Below are 27936 nucleotides of genomic sequence, written 5' to 3'. Positions count from 1 at the left end.
TGCGATCCGATTCTGGTCCAAACAAAAAAAAGGGTCCTGTGCGTGTTTGGACCGAATGTGGTGTGATATCAGCCATACTATCTATATGGCTAAAATCGCACAGACATCACATGTGATGTGAACAGCAGTGCGCTGAGAATCACATGTGGTGTCTGGCATCGCAGCCGTGTGAACCGGCCGTTAAAGTGTTTCTTTCCTAAATTAATTCTATGCGATAAGGAATAAACCTTCTACGGTCTGTTCCACTCTCCCCCTCCCTATCACTTACCTAACCTTTCCATCGATCCAGCACTGTGCCTGACTGTAGGTCTTCTCTTGCCTTTCCCTACTCTCAATGACTTTGCCAAAAGCAGCGGAAGCCATTGCCTCCCGCTCCTATCAGTCAAATTCTGTAAGGAAGGATAAGAGGGATGAGCCATGTTGTGTGAGTCTACGGGTAAGCACGTTTGTGTGTATATATAAAACCACTGCGCTATTGACAAAACCCTGATATAATAAACAAGTGAAAGGAACAGCCAGCATAGACGCGGCGTCTCCTCTATGCTTCTCTTGTTTCCCTCCTCCAGGAGACGCGGCGTCCCTCTATGTTTACACATGGCAAATTTCATAACAACTACATTGTAAGTGCAATACTTTTTAGCAAATTAAATATTTTGTCAGCAGTATTACGCTATGGAGTTTCTTTCTGTTTTTTATCCTTGAGACATTAAGATACCATCTTGTGCTTTCCAATCATTTGAAGTGAGTCTGTTGGGAGACTTTAAACCCCTGTGCTCAGAGAGACCACCGTGACATCGGTCACCCTTTTAGGGTAAGGAGACTACAACACCACAGCTTGGGTGTCTTACTGGTGGATGAAGATTCCCTCTTTTCTTCACATCTTTAACTTTGTGCACTATTATGAATCACAATATAAGAACTTTTCTTTTACTGGTCCATTGATTTAATCACTAATGTGGGACTATTTATTCACTTTTTGCTATACACATGTTTATTCCCTTTGTGTGTATCGGAAAAAAAATGGGAGGATAAAAGCAAATTGTACATAATGTCCAACAAAACTCCAAAAATAGGCTGGTCAAAATTCTTGGCACCCTTAACTTAATATTTGGTTGCACATGCTTTGGAAAATAACCATCAATAAGCTTCTTACACCTCTCACTCTGGAATTTCGGATCACTCTTCCTTTGAAAACTGCTCCAGTTCTCCTTTATTGGAAGGGTGCCTTTTCTCAACAGCAATTTTAAGATCTCTCCACATGTGTTCAATGGGATTTAGATCTGGACTTTTTGCTGGCCAATTTATAACTCTCTAGCGCTTTGTTGCCATCCATTTCTGGGTGCTTGTTGACGTATGTTTGGGGTCAATGTCATGCTGGAAGACCCAAGATTTTGGAACGCAAACCCAGCTTTCTGACACTGGGGTCTACAGTGTGACCCAAAATCCTTTGGTAATCCTCAGATTTCATGATGCTTTGCACACATTCAAGGCACCCAGTACCAGAGGCAGCAAAACAACCCCAAAACATCATTGAACCTCCACCATATTTCACTGTAGGTACTGTGTTCTTTTCTTTGTAGGCCTCATTCCGTTTTCGATAAACAGTAGAATGATGTGCTTTACCAAAAAGTTCTATCTTGGTCTCATCTGTCCACAAGACTTTTTCCCAGAAGGATTTTGGCTTACTCAAGTACGTTTGGGAAAACTGTAGTGTTGCTTTTTTGTGTCTCTGTCTCAGCAGTGGGGTCCTCTTGGGTCTCCTACCATAGCGTTTCATTTCATTTAAATGTCGACGGATAGTTCGCACTGACTCTGATGCTCCCTGAGCCTGTAGTTTGAAATTCTTTAGAACTTGTTTGGGGTGGCTTATCCACCATCCGGACTATTCTGCGTTGCAACCTTTCATACATTTTTCTCTTCCGTCCATGCCCAGAGAGATTAGCTACAGTGCCATGGGTTGCAAACTTCTTGATAATGTTGTGCACTGTGGACAAAGGCAAATCTAGATCTTTGTGGATGGACTTGTAACCTTGAGATTGTTGATATGTTTCCACAATTTTGGTTCTCAAGTCCTCAGACAGTTCTCTTCTTCTCTTTCTGTTGTCCATGCTTAGTGAGACACACAATGCAAAGACAAAGTGAACTTCTCTCCTTTTTATCTGCTTTCAGGTGGGATTTCTGCCAGTCACAGGCTGTGTCACGCCCCTCCAGCCTGTGTCTTAGAATGAATCTAAAACCAATCAATAGCTAATATCCTGCCCCCATTGTGCTAAGCTGGTTAGTGGACATAAAGCTGGAGGGAGGAAGTGAGCTGTCATTTACCACTGTTTATACACCCACATGTGTGACTCTATAGTCACATGGGTTGCTCAGATGTGATAGGGAGGAAATGCTCAGGGTTGAAAATACAAGGAAAACTGAGCATGTGCACTAGCTGCCAACACTGCTCTGCAAAACCCCCAACTGCAGTGGGAACACGGACATAAGGGGGAGATAGAGAACAGCAAGATCAAACAGAATACAGAAAATTAATCCCACAGTGAGTATAAACAGCATGTAATACAGTATCTATTGATAGTTTTTAATGATGTGGGATTAATGACACTTTAAGTGAAGGTATTTTTATAGATGAAATCTTTTATGCATTCGATTCTGCATAAAAGAAGCTACAGCGTATTAGTGCAAAATTTTACAAGATTAAACATGACTTGTTTTACTGGCAGACTCAACAGGTATGTTGGGAGCCTTGCAGCAGCACAGAAGCAGGTCATATGCTAGTAGAATTTAATTTACAAATGTTCATTTCAAGAACATTTATTCGATTTTTACATTTTCGAGCCATTGTCATGAGAGAATTCGAAGGAACAGGATGCAAAAACATTTCAAACAGCAAATGTGATTTCCATTTGGGAAAGTTCATTCATCTCAAAATTAAAATGTTAAAAGCAAACTTTTTTTTTCTTTCGAAAGACATGTCATCATGTCCTTTAATGTACTGATGAGAATTTCCATACAAATGTTTGTACAAGCGTTCATTAGAAAGTCTACTAGAGTGTGGCCAGCCTAAGCGAAAACTGTTAGGCCCCGTACACACGTCCGAGAAACTCGACGAGCAAAACACATCATTTTGCTTGTCGAGTTCCTTGTTCGGCTGTCAGAAAACTCGTCGAGCCAAATTTTCCCATTGCCCAACGAGGAAATAGAGAACATACTCTCTATTTGGCTCGACGAGTTTCCCGACGGGTTTCTTGGCGAAAAGTGTACACACGACCAGTTTTCTCGGCAGAATACGTCTCCCATCGAGTTTCTTGCTGGATTCTGCCGAGAAAACTGGTCGTGTGTACGGGGCCTAAGAGCAGATGCACTTATATTTAGGTGATGTGGCACATTCTTTCAGTTGGAGGCCATTTCTCTACTTTATTATTAGTGAGCAATTGTTCAGATTGCTTTTATGAATTGTAGACTTAATATAACTTTCTGTATCTGGAGACATTTCTGTTCTCTCTTTTGTCCTTCTACAAATTAAACCCCAAGAAATGTCATGTGCCATCAGACTCTAATCTCATTTAAATTAAATAACTGTGTCTGCTAAAATATTTGTATGTATATTTTGCTTTGGTAATTATAGATTGTAATATTAAAACAAAGCATTTCATTAACATCAGACATCATCGAATGACATGACGCAAGCTATTGTATTGCTTCATTATGTTCTGGACTCAAGTGCCATTGTACTATTTTCTGGTACGCCATACAATCAATTGTTGATTGGTTTGGAGAATTTAAAAAGGTTTTCTGAGAACACTTTAGTAGAACTTATTTAAATCCTAATCATTTATTATAGCACCTCAATTGAGGCTTTAACTCATAGGCTATGTACCTAGGTTCTAAGGCATGAGCCAGAGATTAAGAAGCCATTTTTCTAAATCTGAGATTTAATTCAGATTTTAATCCTGAAAATATCTATGTCACAGGAAAAAGTAAGAAGTATGTCACATTTTAAGATGAAGTTGCATTTAATACAATAATCCTTTATTTAAATTTTAAAGACACAGAAACTGTTAGAGCCATCACTAAAATGAAATAGTAGAATTTACCAATTGCCTACTGGCCACTTTCACCTCCTTCATGCCCAGGGCAATTTTCAGCTTTCAGCGCTGTCGCACTTTGAATGACAATTGCGCGGTCATGCAACACTGTACCCATCTGACATTTTTTGGTGATTCATCACTGAGTTTTTTTTTTAATAACCACTTCAGCCCCGGAAGGATTTACCCCCTTATTGACCAGGCCATTTTTTGCAATACGACACTGCATTACTTTAGCCAACGCTGTACCAAAATAAAATTGATGTCCCTTTTTTTCCCACAAATAGAGCTTTCTTTTGGTGGTATTTGATCTCCTTTTTATTTTTTGCACTATAAATAAAAAAGACCAACATGTTGAAAAAAAACAATATTTATACATTTTTGCTATAACACATATCAATAGTTTTTTTTAAAAAAAAGCCACATTGTTTTCATCAATTTATGCCAATATGTATTCTGCTACATATTTTTGGTAAAAAAAAGAATCCCAATAAGCATATACTGATTGGTTTACACAAACGTTATAGTGTCTACAAAATAGGGGATAGATTTATGGCATTTTTATTCTTTACAAGTAATGGTGGTTATCAGCGATTTTTAGCGGAACTGCAACATTGCGGACAGATCGGACACTTTTGACACTTTTTTGGGACCAGTGACATTGATACAGTGATCAGAGTTAAAAATAGCCTTTGATTACTGTTTAAATGACACTGGCAGGGAAGGGGTTAACACTAGCACTAGGGGGGGGGGCGATCAAAGGGTCCTAGGGAGATGTTTCTAACTGTGTGGGGGAGTAGACTGACTGGAAGTACAGCGAGATCACTGTTCCAAATCACTAAGGAACAGATGATCTCTATTCCCCCGTCAGAATGGGAATCTGCTTTGTTTACACTGGTAGATCCCCGTTTTGGCTCTCTGTGGAGCGACTGCGGGTGGCCGGCAGACATTGCGGCCGCCGGCCACGCGTATCGGCTCCGGCGACGCAACACAGGCTATAGCTAATGAACGAAGCAGTATGGCAATTTGTGCAATATAGCCACCCTGCCGCAGTATATATGTGGCAGCTGGTTGGCAAGTAGTTAAAACAAATTAAAAAGACCGTAATTTTTGAAAAAAAAACCCCACCTTTTCTTTGTTTCTGTTATAAAATGTTGCAAATAAGTAATTTTCTTCTTCACTGATGGGCACTTATAGGCTGCACTGATGAGACTGATGGGAACTGATGAGGGGGCACTGATGAGGCTACACTGATGGGCACTGAGAAGGCTGCACCAATGGGCACTGATGAGGCTGCACTGAGAAGGTGGCCCCATTTGGCACTGATAAGTTGCACTGATTGGCACTGATGCAGCAGCACTTATGGGTCCTGATGCAGCACTGCTAAGCTGCGCTGATGGGCACTGATGAGGCAGCACTGATGGACACTGAAATGCTGCACTGATGGGCACTATATTCAGGGGACAGCACTCTATGTTGGAGGAGAGATTCCTTATCCCCCGGACTGAGCGAGTGGGGGCAGCTAAGCAAGTATGTTGAACTGGAAGAGCTGAGGCTACCAGACAAGTCCAGGGGGCTGAGGAAGTCTGTAAGTCTCAGAGGAATGAGAGAGAAAACCCCTATCAAGAGGCCAGGGAGTGCACCTGTGCAGCAGGGTGCTCCAACTAAAAGGCTGAGAGTGCCAGGAGAGCTAGGTAAGGCAATCTGAGGAACCAGTGAAAAGAACAGTGGTGCAGCTGATAAGAAAGTCAAGTGGCTCAGCATTTTCTGTTATCTGTTTTGCTTGTAAAAAAAAACCTGCACGGGTTTAAAAATGTTGTTTCAAACTTTTCTTTATCCACTTAAGGACTGTGCCGCTTTAACTGACAATGGCGCGGTCATGTAACGTACCCAAACAAAAAATTGACGTCCTTTTTTTCCCACAAAGGGAGCTTTCTTTTGGTGATATTTGATCACCTCTATGGTTTTTATTTTTTGCGCCATAAACAAAAAAAGACCGACAATTTTTTAAAAAAAATGTTGTCATCAGTTTAGGCCGATATGTATTTGTCTACATTTTTTTTTTTTTTTATCGCAATAAGTGTATATTGATTGGTTTGTGCAAAAGTTATATAGTCAGATTCAGAAAGCTTTACGCCGGCCCCATTTACGCTATGCCGCCGTAACTTAGGAGGCAAGTGCTTTGTGAATCTGTTTGTTTGTTTACACTGACAGATCCCCATTCTGGCACTCTGTGTAGCGATTGTGCTTGGCTGGCAGACATCACGGCTACTGGCCACGCACATTGGCTCTGGCGCCATGCGTGCGCCCACTGTATCTATTGCATGAAGCAACCTACACCTATGGTGATTTGCACAATAGAGCCAACCTGCCGCAGTATAACTACTGCGTCTGATCAGCAAGTGGTTATGTTTGTTTAAAAAAAGTGGGCTTGCAAGCCTTAAAACCACAGTTCACACTGGCATGGTTTTACTACAAATGCTGCTACCACTGAGCTGAATTTCCTAATATCACACAGGTAAAATGATTTATATACAGTTTTTTGAATCTGTATATTTAGATGTTTTTCTAAAGTTCTGCTTTAACAACTTGCAGGACGCCCACCATAGATATACGGCGGCAGGGTGGCCAATCTGTGCCAGATCACTTACCCAGTACGTGATCTGACACTTCTGGGTCTGGGGCACTCACACAAGCTACCGGCGACACGCTTCAACTGTGACTCGCTCTGGCACTCAATGTCCACGAGCCTCCGCCGATGACAAAAGACACAGGCAGAAAGACAAGCTACCTATGTAAACAAGGCAGATTGCCATTCTGTCAGAAGGGGAGGTATTGATCCTGTGTTTCTTCTAAGCAGGAACCTAGTCAAAGCACCTAGTCAAAGCACTGTTAACTCTTTGATCGCCCCTGATGTTAAAGTGGAGGTTCACCAGAAAAACAATTTTTTTTACATTAATAGTACAATAGTAAGGACATTTCATTTTGGCAGGTTTTTTTCTTTTTTTTCTCTGTACTTACCTTTATATCCGGATTTTGTCCAGGGCTTCCACGTTCTGATGACTTCGGGACTGGGCGTTCCTATCCCAGCCTCAGAGTTCCGATGACTGCGGGACTGGACGTTCCTATCCTTCCGTTCGATGATTGACGTCTTGTGAAACAGGTGACCTGTCGCACAAGGCGCGTCACCAGATTTCCGGAAATAGCCGAGCTGCGAGTCGGCACTATACGGCGCCTGCGCCCGCCGTGTAGAGCTGACTGTGCAGGCGCCGTATAGTGCCGACTCGCAGCTCAGCTATTTCCAGACATCTGGTGACGCGTGTTGTGCGACAGGTCACCTGTATCACAAGACGTCAATCATCGAACGGAAGGATAGGAACGTCCAGTCCCGCAGTCATCGGAACCCGGAAGCCCTGGACAACATCAGGATATAAAGGTATGTACAGAGAAAAAAAAATGACCTGCAGAAATGTAATGTCCTTAGTATGCTGGCTCTGCTAGATGTAATTTAAAAAAAAAAATTGGGTGAACCCCCGCTTTAACCCCTTCCCAAGCCATTCAGCACTGATCACTGTTCTAGTGTCACTGGTCCCCAAAAAGTGTCAAAAGTGTCAGTTAAGTGTCCAATTCCCCCCCACCCCCCGCAATATCGCAGTCCCACTATAAGTCGCTGATTGCTGTTATTACTACTAAACAAGAAATATCCCATAGTAGACGCTCGCAAACCAATCAATATACGCTTATTGGGATTTTTTACCAAAAATATGCAGCAGAATATATATTGGTCTAAATTGATGAATTAATTCCTTTCGGTTAATAACACAATATATGCTAGTAACTCTTATGACATTTATTTTTAAAAGGTTCTATGTTTTTCTTTTTTCAATTTAGTCAGTGCTTTAGTCAAATGTAATCAGTCACAGAACCCAATAATCCACATATAATCCAGATGTGTCAGTAATTAAAAGGATGAGCTGGCAGATTTGATGAGCCTCTCTTTTAAAAGTATACAATTCGTGATAAGTGTGCCCTCTCTGCTTTCCTTAATAGAAACTATACAGGATCTTCAATCTCTATACAGTCAAGTATTCAACAGGTATGCATGTCATCCAGGTTCCTTCTGCCCTTTCAGCATAACCCACTGGGTGTATATTCATTGTGCAATCACTGAGTGAGGTGAGAATAGCGTGATTGAAGGAATTAGACATGCCTTCAAATCTGGCCCTTCATATAACAAAGGAAAAAAATATTACTATACAAGTATGTCTCTAGAGAATGCCTGTGGAAAAAGTGTGTTTTTCAAAAAGCACATCATGTGAATTAATTGCAATTTGCCTTGATTAGAGGGTTGACAGATGTGAGCTTGAACCATCTAGTGTTCAGACCCTCTTGCATTGTGAATCTATTTTTTGTACTAAAAAGTCCATTATGCAGTGTTAGAACTGCATAATATCTAAGTGTATAAATGCCCGTGGGAGTTCAATAGTCTAACTTGTCCTTGCATGTTTCCCAAGAGATTCCTATAATGGAAAGTGATGAGGTTTTGCTGAGCAGCAAGGTACAAAGTTACCAAGTACATGCAAGAAATGCTGGAAATGTTAACAGAATTGTCTGCTTGAATAGAGATTAAAATGTATGCCAAGCTGCATAAATGTACTGACACAGAAATTAAGACATTAATTATTAAAAATATTATAAGGTCACACATCCCAAACAATCCAGCCTTTTTCAAGACCACAAAGGTATTCTGGTCGTTTAGAATGTCTTTGAGAGGAACTGGATTAGTACAGAAACTGACATGTCACAGAGTTCGGAGGACCCACTATGTTGTCACCAGGGATGGCAGATAACTAACAGGTGAGACAGACACTGAAGTAATATCATAAGCAGGAGCGAAGTTGTCAGGAAAGCGATCTGAGCAGAAAGTAGAAAACATCAGAGACAGTTGGTCAGAACCAGGGATGGGGTTCGGGTTCACAGCTACCACGGATTCAAATCAAATCTTGCAGGTTCAAGATCTACGATCCATGCAAATTGTGTGCAGATTCACCTGGGAGAATTTTTCCTTGAGCCATAATGCACTGCATGGCCTTTGAACTACGGTCGGCAGACTTAGTAGGGCCAATAGGAGAATTTTGTATAAACCAGTCCCCTCACTATAAAAGGGGCAGCAATTGTGTTAGAGAATTAGATACTGTTGTAAAGAAAACACAGGGTAACCTGACAAACTGCATAGGAACAGATAAGTGTTATGCCCCGTACAAAGTCTGACTGACTTTTTCCATCGGAAATTCTGACCGTGTGTATGCCCCATTGGATTATTTCCATCGGAAATTCCGAGGAATTCCGTCAGAGTTTAGATAGAGAACATGTTCTCTTTTACTCCGATGGAATTCCAATGTGATTTTGGTCGGACAAAGGTCCGACCACATGTATGGGGCTTTAGTTACTAAACTGTACATTAAATTCTAGCTCTTTTAGAAATGAATCAATTTGCTGCCAATTTGAGCAGTCACTTTTAGCTACTGGTAAGTCCAATACAAGCTCTTCTATTTTGTTCTGTAAAGCTTCTCTTTAACCACTTGCTTACTGGGCACATAAACCCCCTTCGTTCCCAGGCTAAATTTCAGCTTCCGGCACTGCGTCGCTTTAACTGACAATTGCGCGGTCGTGCGACGTGGCTCCCGAACAAAATTGGCGTCCTTTTTTCCCCACAAATAGAGCTTTATTTTGGTGGTATTTGATCACCTCTGCGGTTTTTATTTTTTGCGCTATAAACAAAAAAAGAGCGACAATTTAAAATAATATATATATTTTTTTTACGTGTTGCTATAATAAATATCCCATTTTTTTTTAAAAAAAAAAAAAATTTTTTTCAGTTAAGGCCGATACGTATTTTTCGACGTATTTTGGTTAAAAAAAAAAAAATCGCAATAAGCGACTGGTTTGCGCAAAAGTTATAGTGCCTACGAAATGGGCGATAGATTTATGTTTTTTTTTTTTTTACTAGTAATGGCGGCGATTTGCGTTTTTTTTTGTCAGGGCTGCGATATTGCGGCGGACGTATCGGACACTTTTGACACAATTTTGGGACCATTCACATTTATACAGCGATCAGTGCTAAAAAAATGCACTAATTACTGTATAAATGTGACTGGCAGTGAAGGGGTTAACACTAGGGGGTGAGGAAGGGGTTAAATGCATTCCCTCATTGTGTTCTTACTGTGTGGGGGGAGGGGGGTGACTGGGGGAGGTGACCGATGCTGTGTCCCTATGTAAAGGGACACAGATCGGTCTCCTCTCTCCCTCACAGCACGTGGAGCTCTCTTTACACACAGAGCTCCACGTCCTGCTGTGTTACCGACGATCGCGAGTGCATGGCGGACATCGCGGTTGCCAGGCACTCGCATCGGCTCCCGAGCGATGCGCCGGGCACGTTGTTTCCCCGCTGCGCGCCCCCAGCGGCGCGCACAGGGAACAACAACAGCAGGATGTCTATGGACGTCCACCCGGCACTTGAGAGCCGCGCTGTGGACGTCTTTCGACCATAGCGCGGATCTCAAGTGGTTAAAATGTTGGGGGGAGATATTTTGGTAATTTGTTTTATGTTGGTTGCATCTTTTTTTTAAGTTAAAGCAGTCATGAACCCAAAAACAAAAATGTATTAAATTGCATCCTGCCATTTCTAATGCCTCGTACACACGACCGGTTTTCCCAACGAGAAAACTGCCATTTTTTAGATTGGTCGGGAAAACCGGTCGTGTGTATGCTCCATAGCAGTTTTCCCGACGAGAAAACTGCCCGGAAAAATTAGAACCTGCTCTATATTTTCCCGTTGTGTTTCCCGTCAGTCTTTTTCTCATCGCGAAAACTGCTTGTGTGTATGCTTTTCCGAGGAAAAAAAAAAAACATGCATGCTAAGAATCAAGTATGAGACGGGAGCGCTCGTTCTGGTAAAACTAGCGCTCGTAATGGAGATAGCACATTCGTCACTCTGTAATGAACTAAAAAGCACAAGGCTGAAAAGCGTGAATTGTCTTTCACCAAACTTTTACTAACGTGAGGATCAGCAAAAGCAGCCCAAACTGTGGCGCCATTTGAATGGAACGTCCCCTTTATAGTCCCATCGTACATGTTAGTTGTTACCGCGCTTTGGTCGAGCGTTTTTTTTTACTGAACTTGTGTATGCAAGGCAGGCTTGAGAGGAATCCTGTCTGGAAAAACGTTGGGTTTTAGCATGTTAGATGTGGTGACTGCATTTGTTTTTCTTTTTAGGCATTTTTTCATCTATTTTCACCTGGTCCTGTAAGTAAGTCTTTGATTTTTCAACTTACTTTAACCTCTTGGGGCCAAGCGCACGCAAATATGCAGCCTCTCGGTGACCGGGCCTTGGTGCTGAGCGGCCACATATTTTTGTGCAATAATACTGACAGTGCTGTGCTGAGAGCACAGCGGTCATGTGACCATAAGCCCCGCCCCTCCTACCACCATTGCAAATCCCTTAAAGGAAGAATAGTTATTCTTTATAATTTTTTTAGCCTCCTTTAAGCGGTGTTATACCTGCAATTTTTTTTTAAAGTCAGCAGCTACAAACACTATAGCTGCTGACTTTTAATAAGGACACTTTCCTGTCCAGGGAGACCGCTATGTCGGATCGGATCAGGTACAGGTGCCGCCATTCTAATTAAGGGAAACTGGCTTTACTGCCTGTTTCCTACTGCGAGTTGCACTGCGTTTTATGAATGACCAGCTGTCTTCTGGGACGCACACAGGTCACAGAAGACAGAGGGGGGGGGGGGCTTGCCGCACAAAAAGGAAATAACGTCCTGCACCGTGGATCGGATGGATCAGAAGTACAAGCTGTACTTCATAAAAAGGTGACATAGAAGATTTTTTATTTATTTTTTTACTATCCAAAAACAAGGGGTGGAGAGGTGGTCTTTCGTTTACGACCACCTCTCAAAAGTGGGTGGAACTCCGCTTTAATTGTTAAATGCATGTATATAGCTAACAAATACTATAGTCTTTTAAAGGAAGTTAGCTCGCTGCATGCTATGCAATTGCTATTTGTTGCACTAATGTGTTCTTTTGTCTGTTTATATTAGTCTGTATTCTAATACTAGAAATATTATAAAATTAAATCAAGCAAAAGGGCAATTTGTGACTTTTTTTTTTACACTTTTAAACAATATTTTATATATTGGGACATTAGAGTTATAAAACTACTGTAGCAACAACATTTATATTTACCATTTATATATCTGGTCAAGCGTCATTATTCATCTTTCATTTTCACTTCACAAAGCACTAACCTTTTTAAATAGGTTAAACACTGAAGAAACCGAGTAAGGTTGTAGAGCCTGACAGATGCATATCAGTCCTTTACACTGCCAACAGACTGATTATCAGGCAATCCTCTTCAAATGTAATCACTTTAAGCCATCCCTGTGAATTGCTAACTTTTTAATTCAGCTCACTGTCTTTCTACTAATCAAGAGCTACATTAGTAATTAATTACATTAGGTAGTCCTAGAATATGATGGAAGCAATATCAAAATAGATTGTACATGTGTGTGTACAGAAGAACACACCTAACGTTACATTACTAACTAGCATAGGGAAACAACATTTCTGTTGCAGGAAGTTTGGACATGCGGCCTATCATTGATAATGGAAGGGAAGCTTTTTAACCTTAAACTGCGTACTTTATTGTCAGACCAGTAAGGGTGTGGAACGCCCTTCCACAAGTGGTGGTGTCATCGGGGAGTGCCAATTCTGATTAACCACTTCCATACCAGGCACTTACGCACCTTCCCGCCCAAGCCAATTTTCAGCTTTCAGCACTGTCGCACTTTGAATGGCAATTTGCGCGGTCATGCTACACTGTACCCAAACAAAATTGGCGTCCTTTTCCCCCCACAAATAGAGCTTTCTTTTGGTGGTATTTGATCACCTTTTTGCGCAACAACTAAAAAAAGACTGAAAATGTTGAAAAAAAAATACATTTTTATTTTTTTCTGTAATTTTTTTTGTAAATAAGTAAGTTTTCTCTTTCTATTACGGGCACTGATATGGCGGCACTGATGGGCACCGATGAGATGGCACTGATGGACATCGATGAGGTAGTACTGACAGGCACAGATGAGGTGGCACTGATTGGCGGCGCTGGTATGCGGCACTGATGTGCACTCATAGGCGGCACTGATGGGCACACATAGGCGGCACCGATGGGCACACATAGGCGGCACCGATGGGCACACATAGGCGGCACTGATGGGCACACATAGGCGGCACTGATGGGCACACATAGGCGGCACTGATGGGCACACATAGGCGGCACTGATGGGCACTCATGGGCGGCACTGGGCACTCATAGGCGGCACAGATGGGCACTCATGGGCGGCACTTATGGGTGGCACCGATGGATACTTATGGGTGGCACAGATGGGCACTGATAGGTGGGCACTGGGGATGGATGGGCACTGTGGGGTGGCACTGATGGACACTGTGGGGTGGCACTGATGGACACTATGGGGCAGCACTGATTTACCAATTTTGCCAGTCAGTGCCCATTTGTGGGCACTGATTGGTATCTTTTTAATTTTTTTATGTATTTTTTTTATTCAGACTTTTTTTTGTTTTTGTTTTTCAGACTTTTTTTGGTTGTTTGCCCTTCCCTGGTGGTCCAGGGTGGGCTTCCCTGGTGGTCCAGTGTGGCGATCCGAAGGGGGGCTGCACTGATAAACAATCAGCGCGAACCCCCCCCTGTCAGGAGAGCCGCCGATCGGCTCTCCTCTACTCGCGTCTGTCAGACGAGAGTGAGGAAGAGCCATCAATGCCTCTTCCTGTGTACATCGTGATCAGCCGTGGTTGGACACGGCTGATCACGTGGTAAAGAGCCTCCGCCGGAGGCTCTTTACCGAGATCGGAGATGCAGGGTGTCAGACTGACACCCCGCATCACCGATCGCCGCGCTGCGCGCCCCCACGGACGTCCAGTCAGGATTTCAAAACCACTTCCCGGACGTAAATCGGCCATAGGCCGGGCGGGAAGTGGTTAATGATCGCAACATACAGGGATATGGGATTTATTATTGACATAAACTCACGTGCACTCACATCGGTTGAACTGGATGGACTTGTGTCTTTATTCAACCTTACCAACTATGTAACTATGAAATTATTTTGTTTTTAAACTTTAAAGGTTTTGGAGAATGGCAACTTAAAAAGTGCTGTATTTAATAAAATTACCTTATATAGGTTACTGCAGGATGCAGATGCAAATTATTGATACCTAATAAGAAGACTTCAGAAGACAGGGTTTATAATTTTCCCTGCGAAATACACATGTGCTTTTGTTTCCATGCATTTATTTATGTCCTTTTCAGTTTATGTTTATGCTTGTTTTCATTGTGCGTTTTTAATTATGTGCTCAGTATCTAGGGAGACGTGAAAAGAGTCTACCATTTTTCATATTTAGCTAGACCAAGAGCACATGGCTTGTCTCAGTACCCATGCATTTGCAGTGCATGAAAACATATAATTTCTTGGCCTTTTTTATGAATTTCTATTGAATTCAGTGAGCCTCTCAATGTACATAGATGGAAGAAAAATGTACTATAGCTATTTTTCATGATAAAACACAATATATACAGTATATGTGACCCAGATCTGTTTAAAACAACGGGATGCTAAATAACATGCTTTTATTGCATCATAACACACATGTTACAATGCATGAGGCGTGAACAGAGTCTTAACTGCTTGCTGTCAACCCACAGTAGATTTAGTGTGGATGAGTGGCACAGGCAGGCCGGACCATGTACTTGTAGCCCGTCACATGTCTTCTGGACTCAAGGTGCGCACATGGACACAGCATGGGTTTGGTAGCAGATTACAGCCAATGATACAGCCAATTTGGCTTAAATCAGCTAAACAGCTGTGTCCAATCACACAAAGGGTTCTGTGTTTACAAACACACAAAACCTTGTGTGCATAGAAATCGTGATCTGGCTGTTTCTTCTACCTGAATAGCAAAGAGAAAAAAACAGCCAGATCAGAAAGTAAAAGCAGCACACATTACACACATTAAACTTGTTAGGGAAATGGTTAACCCCTTGATTGGCCCTAGATGTTAACCCCTACCCAGCCACTGTCACAGTAATATCACTGATCACTGTATTAGTGATGTCAATGTCAGTGAGTGACTCTCCCAGATAGTATCTGTTAGCGCCAGATTTCCCGCCTTCCTATAACAGTCCCACTATAAGTTGCTGATCACTGCCATTACAGCATAGCATCTATAGCTGCATAAATAGCCAGGATACAGTATATACCATAGTTTGTAGAAGCTTTAACTTTTGCATAAATTCATTAATATACACTTATTGGGATTTTGTTTTACCAAAGACAAAGTAGCAGAATGTAAAAGGAGGGAGCAAGAATTTGTGCCGGCCTTCATGAGCTTGTGGCACCCCCGCCCCCCTTTTTTACTCAGGTCATTCCTGCATTGAAGTTTTTAGGTATATTTAAATAACTGGTACTGTCTCTTTAAATTTATGAGGGGTTTGAATGGACCAATAAAGAGCTTTGGAATTTTCTGGAAGGTTTGGTACCTTATAAATAGGAGTACTCTGAGGTAATTCACCTCACACAAGTTAGTCAAGCAGTTTGTGAAGGAGCTACCCACCCTGCCCACCCCTGTCGTTCGGCACTTATGTGGTTTAAGTCACCCCGGATTTCCGAGGAGGATGTTTTTATGTCTTAAATATTTTGTTTGGCTCGAGTTCCAAAAACTGAGCTTACAGATTTTTAGATTTATGGAATTTATGATATTTATTTTAAAAAATATTTGATATATATTTAAGATTTGTAATTTATATTTATATCAATATAGTGCCACGGCCATTAAATATTTTGCCAAATACAATTTTGTGTTTGTGTTTATTTTAGTAATGATAAGTTATGTATTTATTTTTATGGGGCTTTGTGGGCTGCTTACAATCCCATACATTTTAGCATAAATTTATGAGGAGATTTTTTATTATTGGATATGTTTTATAACAGAGTCGAATGTTTTTTTTTTTTTAATAAAAAAGCCCAGTGGTGATCAAATGCCACCAAAAGAAAGCTCTATTTGTGTATTCAGTGTTGCAATTGCCAGTTAAAGTAGCTCAGTGCTGAATAGCAAATAATGCTCTGGTCATGAAGTGAGCAAAAACTTCCGAAGGTCGAGTGGTAAACTTTCATAATTGAAAAAAAGGTGTAATGAATGGTCTCCCTGCCTGTGTTCTTCACAGTATTTAATTTGCTCTAAATCAACAGGTGCAGCTTAATTTTTTTATTACACTATTTTTGTTATTGATTTTACATTTTACCATGTTGGCCTACTGTAACAGTGCCACCCAGTGGGCCTGAAACAATTAAACCTGCTGTGAATGGTAATGCAAGTTATAGTGTTAACAGATACTCCATTGTTGTGCAGAAAAGGAAACTTCATACATAATACACGTATGAGATATGCTGGCTTAAAAAATATGTCAAACGTATACAGATCAGAAGTTCTAACTTGCTGCCTGTTTAATAAGGATCAGCTACTCAGAAGTTACATAATCAAAGGACAGCAAGACAACTGGATAAAATGCTTTCAGAATAAGATAAGCAGTGGCAGCCCCCATATTTTTTTATTAGTATCTCTTGAAATCCAATCTGTAAATAAGTTATGGTACTCTTTCCCAGTCTATTCGGTATTATACTTTTATGGGCATTGCTTTCTCCTGTAATTCCATGTACACACGACCGTTTTTCATGTCATGGAAAAAAACGAAGTTTTCTCGACGTGATTCTTGTCAAGCCTGCCTTGCATGCACACGATCGTGAAAAAAAAATGCTCGAGCAAAGCGCGGTGACGTACAACACGTACGACGGCACTATAAAGGGGAAGTTCCATTCGGATGGCGCCACCCTTTGGGCTGATTATGCAAATTTCCCTTCTCATAACTTGCTTCTGAGCATGCAAGTTTTTTTCCCCGTCGTTAAAGCCTACACACGACTGTTTTTCACGACAAGAAAAACGACGTAAAAAAACTACGACAAAAAATAGATCAGGTTCTAAATTTTTAATGGCCATTTTTCTCGTCGAGAAAAATGCTCTGGAGCCTACACACGATCGTTTTTAATGACCAATTTAAAAAATGGCATATTTCTCGTCATGGTCGTGAAAAATGGTCGTGTGTACGAGGCATAATAGTAAAGAAAATCTAATATCTATATAGAACTGTTGTAGCAACGAAAACGAAGCATTTTTGTATGTCGGATGTTTCGGATTTCGGATTCTGAGCATTCGGTTTTGTTTGTTAAAACGATAACAAAAATACCTGAAATTTGGACGAAAATGCATTCGGACGAAAACGAATGCACATGTCTACCTGACAGGACTTCACTAAGCCTAACCAGCACCTGGCAGCAGGAATCTAACCAGCCAGTACAATATATTGGGACATCTTGAACTGTGCTGTTTTGTTTTCAGAGGATTAAATGCTGTGAGTAGGTCACTACACTCTGAACATTGCGGAAAATGAAAGGGTTAATTATACATAAAGCACAGAGCTGTGATTATTGGTGAATGGCTGTGGCAATGCGTGATCATGTGACTTCCTGCCACTGTAAATATTGCCCAATTTTATTATTTTACATATGGCTAAATATTGCACGTCCCTCTGTAAATAATCACATGTTTTATGTTGTACTGTTTAGAATCAGGTCTGCCAGTGCAATATAAAAAAAAAAAAAAAGTAAAGGTAATTAAAACATTTCTAGATATTACTAGCTTCAAACCTTTGGGTTGGTTGTGCTTTGTTATACGCTCCTTATTAATAAAGTCGTAATTTTCCTCTGGCATATTTTACTTATTTTTGCACATTTTTGCACTTAAAATATATATTTTTTCTTTACTGAAAATCAAATTTCTAAACCTTTTTAGTATAATGTTTTATCTGACTGAATATCTATTTTAGGATGTAAGGGCCAGATTCTTAGAGGAGATATGACGGCGTACAGACTCCAGATACACCATCGTATCTCTGCGTCCGGCCGGTCGTATCTATGCGCCTGATTCTTAGAATCAGTTACGCATAGATATCTGTTAGATCCGACAGGCGTAAGTCTCTTACGCCGTCGGATCGTAACTGCATTTTTAAGCTGACCGCTAGGGGCGTGTATGCTGATTTACGCGGCAAAATATGTAAATCAGCAAGATGCGCGAATTCCCGAACGTACGTGCGGCCGACGCAGTAAATTTACGCCGTTTACGTTAGGCTTTTCCCGGCGTATAGTTACCCCTGCTATATGGTGGTGTAAGTGCGGCGTACCAATGTTAAGTATGGCCGTCGTTCCCGTGACGAAATTTAAAAAATTTGCGTCGTTTGCGTAACTCGTCCGTGGATGGAGCTGGACGTAATTTATGTCCACTTTAAAACCAATACGTTCTTGCGGCGTATTAGGAGCAATGCACACTGGGGGATTTCCACAGACGGTGCATGCGCCGTTCGTGAAAAACGTCAATCACATCGATTCACAGAAGATTAACATAAAACACGCCCCCCTGTCCCACATTTGATTTAGGCGGGCTTACGCCGGCCGATTTACGCTACGCCCCCGCAACTTACGGAGCAAGTGCTTTGAGAATACAGCACTTGCCCGTCTAAGTTGCGGCGGCGTAACGTAAATCGGATACGTTACGCCGCCGCAAACATACGCGCTCCTACGAGAATCTGCCCCTAAGTGTCTGTGAAGCTAAATATTGCAGGTTCCTCTGAAAACAATCACAGGCCTTACAAAAAAGCATGACCAAATATAATTTGTGTAGCTAAACCCTTGTATTTTAAGCAATAATTTTAAATACACTATACATATTAATATTTTTTTTTCTACTCCCCAGTTTTAATACTATGAGTTAATTTTTGTTGTTGTCTCCAATAATTGTTAAAATGTACTTAATGCTGTTATTATTACTATTTCGTCTGCATATCCATAATGTTAATAGGCGGAAAACTGTCCAACTTCATTACACTTTAAATAGTATTTTAAAAGTCATTTAAATGGTAATGTCCTCAGAAGAGCAGCCCGCGCCACCATGTTCAGGATGACCTCTTTTGAATCCTGTTACAAAGCACTTGATGATATTGGCCACGTGCCAAAAGATTAATTGAAGGCCACCCGTGATTTTCTAACGATTAGTGACATTGTGCATACATTTTGTAATTACCATTAATAAATTGCTCCCATAAATTTTAACAGGTTGCTGGACGAGAATCAGGCAAAATATAAAAATCAATCATGTACATTACGGAGATCCAATGTTTTTTTCTCAGCAGCCTCATTTTATTATGCTAATAATTCTGCTTCCTATGATGATCTCAATGAATTGTTTTAGGATCCTGTAAAAAAGAAAATGGAGACATTAATCATACTGTATCTGTGTACTTTCTCAAGATAATGCAATGCAGTCCATCTGCTCTTTCCTTAACAGTGACCAATTTTTCCATTTACCCTTTCTATCTATTTCCTGGCAGGTGAGAAATGATTTAACCGGTGAACTGGAAGGTGCAGATATCCAAATTGCAGACACTGAAAGTTTCTCCAATGATCCATGCATTAGTGTAAAAAAGCTTAAGGTATGTACAAAAAGACTTAACATACGTACGTATACCCAAGAATAAAAATATAATATCTTATCAGCAGGGGGGCCTGCCCCCCTATCCTTTCCACCCCCTATATGCAGTGGATAGATTCATGCATAGCATGAATCTATCAATGGCCACTGCTGCCGCCCCCTATTCATATGTGTGGCCCCTTTCGGGTTAACCGGGCATATGAATTAGAGCGGCCACTTTTTTTTTCTATGAACCTGATTAGAGCCATAAGCTTGAATATGCTTCAAAATAGGGTGGACTCGGGATGCAGAGCATTGCGTCTGGAGCCCACCCAGGTGTGTTGCAACAGCGAATGAAACCTTTCTCCCGATTGGCCAAAACATCACCAGGAGAGGATCCCGGTCACCGGAACAGCTTTCCCTGAGCCCACCATGCTCTCACCACTGGCATCCAGGGTAAGAACAGTGGGTGGTGGTGGGGGGGCTGTGTTAGTACCACGGGCTGGGGTAGTACCACTCCAACGGCAGCCCGGGGGGGGGTGTTGTTTGCCACCACCCCAAAAAAAAAACAGCCGGCACTGGTTATTGGGGCTGATATTGCTGACCCCCTTTTGACAATGCCAGTTGCCTGGCTGTTATAATGACTCACTAAGGCCTCGTACACACCACCGGATCTATTCGCTGGAATTGATCCGTGGATCAGTTCCAGCGGACAAATCCGGTCGTCTGTACGGCCTAGCGGATATTTATCCGCGGTGATTCCTCGGCCCGATCCATTTCAAGCGGATATAAATTTCTTAGCATGCTAAGAAATGTATCCGCTTGAATCGGGTCCAGCAGGATCCGGTGGTCTGTACAGACTCACCGGACCAATCCGTCCGCTCCCCTCCCTCGCATGCGTCGTAATGATTCGACGCATGCGTGGAAGTACTTACATTCCGGCGTCACGCACGTCGCCGCGTCATCATCGCGGCGACGGCGCGACACGTCACCGCGGATGAATTCCGCGCGGATTTTGATCCGATGGTGAGTACAAGCCATCGGATCCAAATCCGGAGGAGGGATCTCCGCTGGAAACGGTCCGTTTCCAGCGGAGATCCCCTCGTGTGTACGGGGCCTAATACTTTCTGAGTCACTGACCTGCAACAAGTGTACAGATCAGTATGGAAGAGCCCTGGGGCCATCATAAAAAAAAAATACTAAATTCTGAGTTTCAAAGTCAGAATTCTGAGATTAAAAAGACAGAATTCTGTGTTTCAAAGTCAGAATTCTGAGATTAAATGTCAGAATTCTGAGATTAAATGTCAGAATTCTGTGTTTCAAAGTCAGAATTCTGAGATTAAATGTCAGAATTCTGAGATTAAATGTCAGAATTCTGAGATTAAAAAGACAGAATTCTGTGTTTCAGCCCTGGTTCACACTGGGTACGATTTGGAACGATTTGAGATGCGATTTGACATGTCAAATCGCATCTCAAATCGGCGGCAATTATCGGCAATGGCACTGTCCTAATCAGTGCGACGCCGCATCTGTGATTTCAAAAAGTAGTTCCTGTACTACTTTTTGCGATTTTGAATTCGCAGCAGTGTGAACCTAGGCTCAAAGTCAGAATTCTGAGATTAAATGTCAGAATTCTGTGTTTCAAAGTCAGAATTCTGAGATTAAATGTCAGAATTCTGAGATTAAAAAGACAGAATTCTGTGTTTCAAAGTCAGAATTCTGAGATTAAATGTCAGAATTCTGAGATTAAAAAGACAGAATTCTGTGTTTCAAAGTCAGAATTCTGAGATTAAATGTCAGAATTCTGAGATTAAAAAGACAGAATTCTGTGTTTCAAAGTCAGAATTCTGAGATTAAATGTCAGAATTCTGAGATTCTAAATATAGTAGTCTCTATTAGGAGGATTTTAGGAGCAATTAGCAATAATGTAGTAACACCCATAGACCATCATTCTGCAGACATACAAGTCTTTTGCTCTGTATATAGATCTGTAAATCTATTTAAGTTACAGCATACAGTATAGGGAAGCAGGCAGTGCTGGGCTCTCTGGTTCCTCCATTTGCTGTCATCTGCTCTAACATAAAGAGTCATGCTGAAAACGAGTGTATTCTGTGTGTGAGTGGGTGGGGGGGGGGGGGTTGATGACACAGCTTCCATAGATAACAGAACACAATGCACCCCAACTTTAAGGAAACATTGCACTGTTGCCCCAACATGAGGGAATTGTGAATGGCTAGAAGGCAGAAGGACAATGTGTGTCTATGGTCAGAACGGCTTGATTATAGCAATTACATGTCTGGACTAATTCTTACAGAGAATGAACCCCATATTAAACCTAAAGAAACAGTAGAGTTTTATGATTTGGGTTATAGCTCAATGGTTAGAGTAATAGACTTCTGTGTTTCTAAGTTTTGGGTTCGAATCCAGCTCAGAGCTTAATTTTTTGAAGACATATACATTTTCAATATATTGATTTACTAATATTGGTATTGGGACATCTCTATTTTAATCTAAGAGCAATGTATAAAATAATATGTATATATACATATAACTTAAAAACAAATTGTGCTGTCTCCTGGATTCGAACCCACAAAATATGAAACACAAGTCTGTCACCCTATGCATTGAGCTATATCTCAAGCTATATACCTGTTTCAATTTTTATGTGTAATATGGGGTTCATTCTCTGTAAGAATTAGTCCAGATATGTAATTGCTATAATCAAGCCGTTCTCAACAAAGACTCACAATTCCCTCTTGTTGGGGCAACAGTGCAATGTTTCCTAAAAGTTGGGGTGCATTGTGTTCTGTTATCTATGGAAGCTGTGTCATTCCCCCCCCCCCCACTCACACACACAATACACTCGTTTTCAGCATCCCTCTTTATGTTAGAGCAAATGACAGTAAACTGTGGGACTGTTAATACAGTAGAGGAACCAGAGAGCCCAGCACTGCCTGCTTCCCCATACTGTATGCTGTAACTAAGATAGATTTACAGATCTATATCTAGAGCACCAGACTTGTATGTCTGCAGAATGATGGTCTATGGGTGTTACTACATTATTGCTAATTGCTCCTAAAATCCTCCTAATAGAGACTACTATATTTAGAATCTCAGAATTCTGACATTTAATCTCAGAATTCTGACTTTGAAACACAGAATTCTGTCTTTTTAATCTCAGAATTCTGACATTTAATCTCAGAATTCTGACATTTAATCCCAGAATTCTGACTTTGAAACACAGAATTCTGACATTTAATCTCAGAATTCTGACATTTAATCTCAGAATTCTGACTTTGAAACACAGAATTCTGTCTTTTTAATCTCAGAATTCTGACTTTGAAACTCAGAATTTTTATATTTTTTTTTTTATGATGGCCCCAGGGCTCTTCCATAGATCAGGAATGCTGGAGAAAATTACAAATCTTTTGATTAAAGACTTGATTTTTCAAAAGAAGAGATCTGCAAAGAAAGTCTCCATGGTTCTTTCATGGCAATTTTTTTTTATCTGAACTAAAGTAAAACTTTTTATTGAAACCCTTGGTGACTATTTCCTATTAAAGCAGCCCATTCAGTTGCCAAAGTTTTCAGAGATTATTGCCAAATAAGCTAAACTATTCAGGAAATAAACTACACACCAACATATAGTCAGTAAATAAAAGCTTTTCATATTGTGCCTAAAGATCAAATTATTCGATCAATGGGCACAACCATCTTACAGCAACTGTCACTTTAATTACACCTCTGCTTTTCCTGTGACCTTTGTGTTTTATAATTCAGTGCTGAAATCATTAGCTAATGACATTGAATAGAGGTGCAGATGAGGGCTTAGCCATTGACTTTTTACAAAAAGTTAGCATTTGCATTTGTGTATTGGCTGTTTTGTCTGCTAAAGATAAGGTACTTCATTTCAATTGGCTGCTGAAGTAGGTATTGTTATGGTTATGTTATTTAGTGATGGAAAGGTTTTCTTTAAATATGACACTTTTTTTGATATACAAACAAATGTGTAACACAGATGTGTTCCTGATTGGTTTCAAATTAAATGTAGATCTTCAGATCGGAGTGATGAGCTAAGATTTGGTCTGAACCCATTTCAGCTTATATACATGGGAGCTGTCAGATCATGTCACCGGTCCGATAAGCTGCAGCCAAGGAAATTTCTACCCTGCAGTCACACATAACAATAGGGAAGGGATATCAGTGAAATGGCCATATTTGGTCAATGACATTCTTCAAATATGACAATGTGGTCATATTCAGTCAATGATGTCACCTGCATCCCTGCCCCTTCAGGATAGGGATTTATCCTGCAGAAGTGGATTGGACCAGTAGCCTGCTTTGATGTGATCAATTCCCATGAGTTTGACCTGAACGTAAGCTCATTACTAGCTGCTAGACATGTGCATTCGTTTTCGTTAGAATGCATTTTGTCCGAAAATCTGTTTTTTTCGTTATCGTTTTAACAAACGATAACGAAAGTGCAAGAAACGAAAACCGAAAGATCCGACATAAAAAATCCTTTATTTTCGTTTTCGTTGCGGTAAAAATTCGATATAGAGAGATTCGACATTATAGGGAAAAGATTCGACATCATAGAGAAAAGATTCGACATTATAGAGAAAAGATTCGACACTATAGAAATAATAGATTTGACATTACAGAGAATAGATTTCGATTTATGAGAAAATAGATTCGACATTATAGAGAATAGATTCGACATTATTACTAGTCATACAACATTAGAATTCTTGTAGGCGGAATATTTGAACGGAAATGTACGATTCAACGTAAAGATTCGACGTTCCGTCAAATATTCGTTTGACCATTCGACAGAGACCAAAAAGATTCGATGTTCCGGCGAATATTCTTTTGACCATTCGACGGAAACCAAGTATTATTGGATTTTCGGACAAAAGCTATTCCCCAACGAAAAACGAAATAAATCAAAACGATTTTCGGGAGTAACTAAATAAATGTATTTTCCAAACGAAAACGAAAAAACGAAACAAAATATTCCAGTCTGCACATGTCTACTAGCTGCTAGCCCTACAGGAAACCTAAAGCAGCATTTGCTGTAGGATGTTTCAGTTTTTCTCTGTTATTCTGTATGGTTCCCTCCCCACACAGAAAACAATGAGAAGGGATGCTGTCATTGGCAACATACAGTGAGGGCAGGTTGTGAGCCAAACAGAAGTCACCATTTATTGGGAGGAAGAAACAGATTGAGAATTATATCAAAACAAGGATAACTAAAACTGATTACACTCTAAGAAATGTTTACCTTCCAAAAATATTCCTGCAATTTCATCAAGCTTAAAAAAATGTTTAGGGAATAAGTCACCATTAAAGCCACAGAGCTACATAACAGCTAAGAAGACGTCAGTCAAGGACAGTGGTACGCAATTATAAAATGCTTTCAAATATTTATTCAGCTCTCACGAATGTATTTTGATGATAGTATCTTACCTTGTCTTCAAAGCCTTTTAGTTTCTCTGCCTTCTGTTTGCATGGCAATTATAAAGCCATCATTAGTCAAGACAATAAACATAAGGACATGATGTGCTTGTTTATAGGCCTTAAAATGTATAATGCATAGAAAAAAATAAAGTACAAATACACAGAGATTGGATATGTTTTAAAAAATCTTTCCATGTAGCCATTTGTACCATTTACAGTTACTATCTTATGAATAAATATCTCATTACCACCAATAACTAATGTTCATCGGCAACTCTCTGTATGCATAAAGGGTCATCATCTAATTTAAAAAAATGGAGGTACTTCTGCCTTTTTGACTTGTTATGTCTGCCCTATTGTTATGTGTGACTGCAGATTAACTTCCTGCTGTTGGTACCGAATTAATAAAAAAAAACTGTCCTATAGTTTACCAGGCAGAGCTTGTCTTTCTCATAGCAAAAGTATAGTATATGGAGAAAAATAGATGACTCTTGTTGCAGAGGGCTCAGTGTCAGTTAGTTCTTCCTGTGGTGGTTTAGGCACCAAAAATATGTGTAAAAAAGTTGCCCTGTGCCCTTCACCTCTAAACTTTATTTGAACCTGAAAGTGGAGTTCCACTTAAAAGTGGATTTTTCACGTATCCATTTCCTCCCCTCCACATTTGCCACCTTTCATGGGGGAATGGGTACCTGTTTTTGACAGGTACCATTCCCCACTTCCGGGAGACCGGACCGCAGCCCGGCCTCCTGGGAGTTCGGCCACCTCCTCCTTCCACCACTGCCGGACCAATTAGAAAGTGCAGTGCGCTTCCCGTATGCACAATAGGGGATGGGCTGTGAAGCCGAAATGCTTCACTGCCGGGTTCCCTTACCAAGAATGGCAGCGGCTGCACCCGACAGCCGATCCGGTGATCGGCTTGGTTGCTGACATTGTGGGCTATCTGGACAGACATGCATCTATATATATAAAAGTCTTTCATGCAGATCCATCAGCTTCAGCACTTTTGGAGTTCTGACTTCACCTAAACCCATGTTGCAGAATTACTCGTTCATACTTGTGGGTCAGACAGGCAGGTAACCAACATTTTCCAAAAGGGGGACAGCAATGGCAACCCTTTATATTTACATACGTTCACATTTTCTTTAACCCCCCCCCCCCCCCCCTCCACAAACTTAATCTAACCAAACCAACCTGTCAGGGTTTTTTCTGTTACTTTCCTGGAAAAACAACAAGCATCTCTGTATACCGAGAGGAAATCTCTCCAAAGTAAGGAGAAATCCCCTCAGCTATTACTGTTCTGCTGACAATTTTGGCTTTCCTATCAATTTATGTAGCAGTGACAATGGTTACTAGGAGGAAAAATAAAGATGAAGCCAGGACACAGACAGCCTGACTGGGGTTCTAATGATTCCTTACTCTATTCAAAACCAAATAATAGCTTTAGATGCAAACTAACCTGTTTAATTGAATCAAATTGTAGCATGTAACACTACTCTAATCATAATACAAAATAATACAAAATGTATATATTGGCAATAGTATTGGGCTATCCTGCACAATAATCAGCATAAAAACTAGACAGCTTCAACAAAAAACATCTATGTGTTCTTAGAATAAAATAAAGTAATTAGTGGAAAGGGACCTCCAACTACTGTATAATAATACAAGCCTATAAAATCACAGAATGTAATAAAAGAAACTAAACACCAATACTGCCTTTGAAGTGTATAAAGTCTTACCCTGCCCTATTTTTTTTATATTCACTATTTACAGCAAGTAGCTACATTTTGCATTTTATTTAATATCAACAATGTGAATTGTGTTTTTTTTTTTTACCAAACCAATTATGCTTGTCTTCACAGGGCAATGATGTACGGATAATAATTGGGCAGTTTGATGAACATATGGCAGCTAAAGTCTTCTGCTGTGTAAGTATACGTATACTGTATTTTAAAAAGATAGCCTCCCAATTAGTTATTGAATAATAAATAATGTAAATATTTTCTAAATAAAGTCTCTATATTAGTATGGCATGTCTGACTGAGAAACTCAAGCTGATATTACTTTTGGTAGACAGTAGATTTCCCATAAACCATGACTTTCCTAGTAGAAAGCCAAAGTGGGTTTTTGCTCTAGGCCAGGGGTGTCCAAACTTTTTTCAAAGAGGGCCAGATTTGATGAAGTGAACATGCGTGAGGGCCGACCATTTTGATGACATTCTTTGAACCATTAAAATTTGGTGTAAGTGTGTTTGCCCGAGCACTAATACACTGCCCAACAAGAATTATCCTGCCTTTGTGGGTGTGTGTGGCGAAGAGATGAGCTTGGGCGTGTTATTTGGATATACGTATTGATCGACGTATAACACGCACCTTCACTTTAGGAGGGAAGTTTCAGAAAAAAAATGTAAATATAGAACTGTGAAGCAAAATAAGGGTCATTGCCCATCAATGCAGCCCAATCAGTGCCCATCTGTCGGCTTGCCATTGCCATGAATGTAGCCTCGTCATTGCCATGAATGCAGCCTCTCCATTCCCATGAATATGGCCTCTTCGTTGCCATGAATGCAGCCTGATCGATGCCCATCTGCAGCCTTGGAGAGAAGGGGAGGGGGGCGGGATGAGCGCCAACAGATTACATACAGGAGAATCTCCTGTTTACACAGCAGCCTCACCACAAACTGCTGCATGGGAGTTTGGGAGACCAGAGTAAAAAGAAAAGTCTAATACTAAAGCTA

At 40.7% G+C, this 27936-nt stretch overlaps 1 protein-coding gene across 1 annotated transcript in view; it reads left to right on the top strand.

The window, feature by feature from the left end:
• Nucleotides 1-27936, top strand: part of GABBR2 (gamma-aminobutyric acid type B receptor subunit 2) — a 792922-nt gene that overhangs the window by 363910 nt on the left and 401076 nt on the right. Inside the window, exons 4-5 of the mRNA XM_040353518.1 lie at nt 19660-19761; nt 27062-27127. Coding sequence (XP_040209452.1) covers nt 19660-19761; nt 27062-27127 — 168 coding nt within the window. The remainder of the gene's footprint in view (nt 1-19659; nt 19762-27061; nt 27128-27936) is intronic.

This window comes from Rana temporaria, chromosome 5 (genome assembly GCF_905171775.1).
Source record: "Rana temporaria chromosome 5, aRanTem1.1, whole genome shotgun sequence".
Classification (NCBI taxonomy): domain Eukaryota; kingdom Metazoa; phylum Chordata; class Amphibia; order Anura; family Ranidae; genus Rana; species Rana temporaria.
Note: the sequence above shows the minus strand (reverse complement) of the source record. Positions and strands in the feature narration are given on the sequence as shown.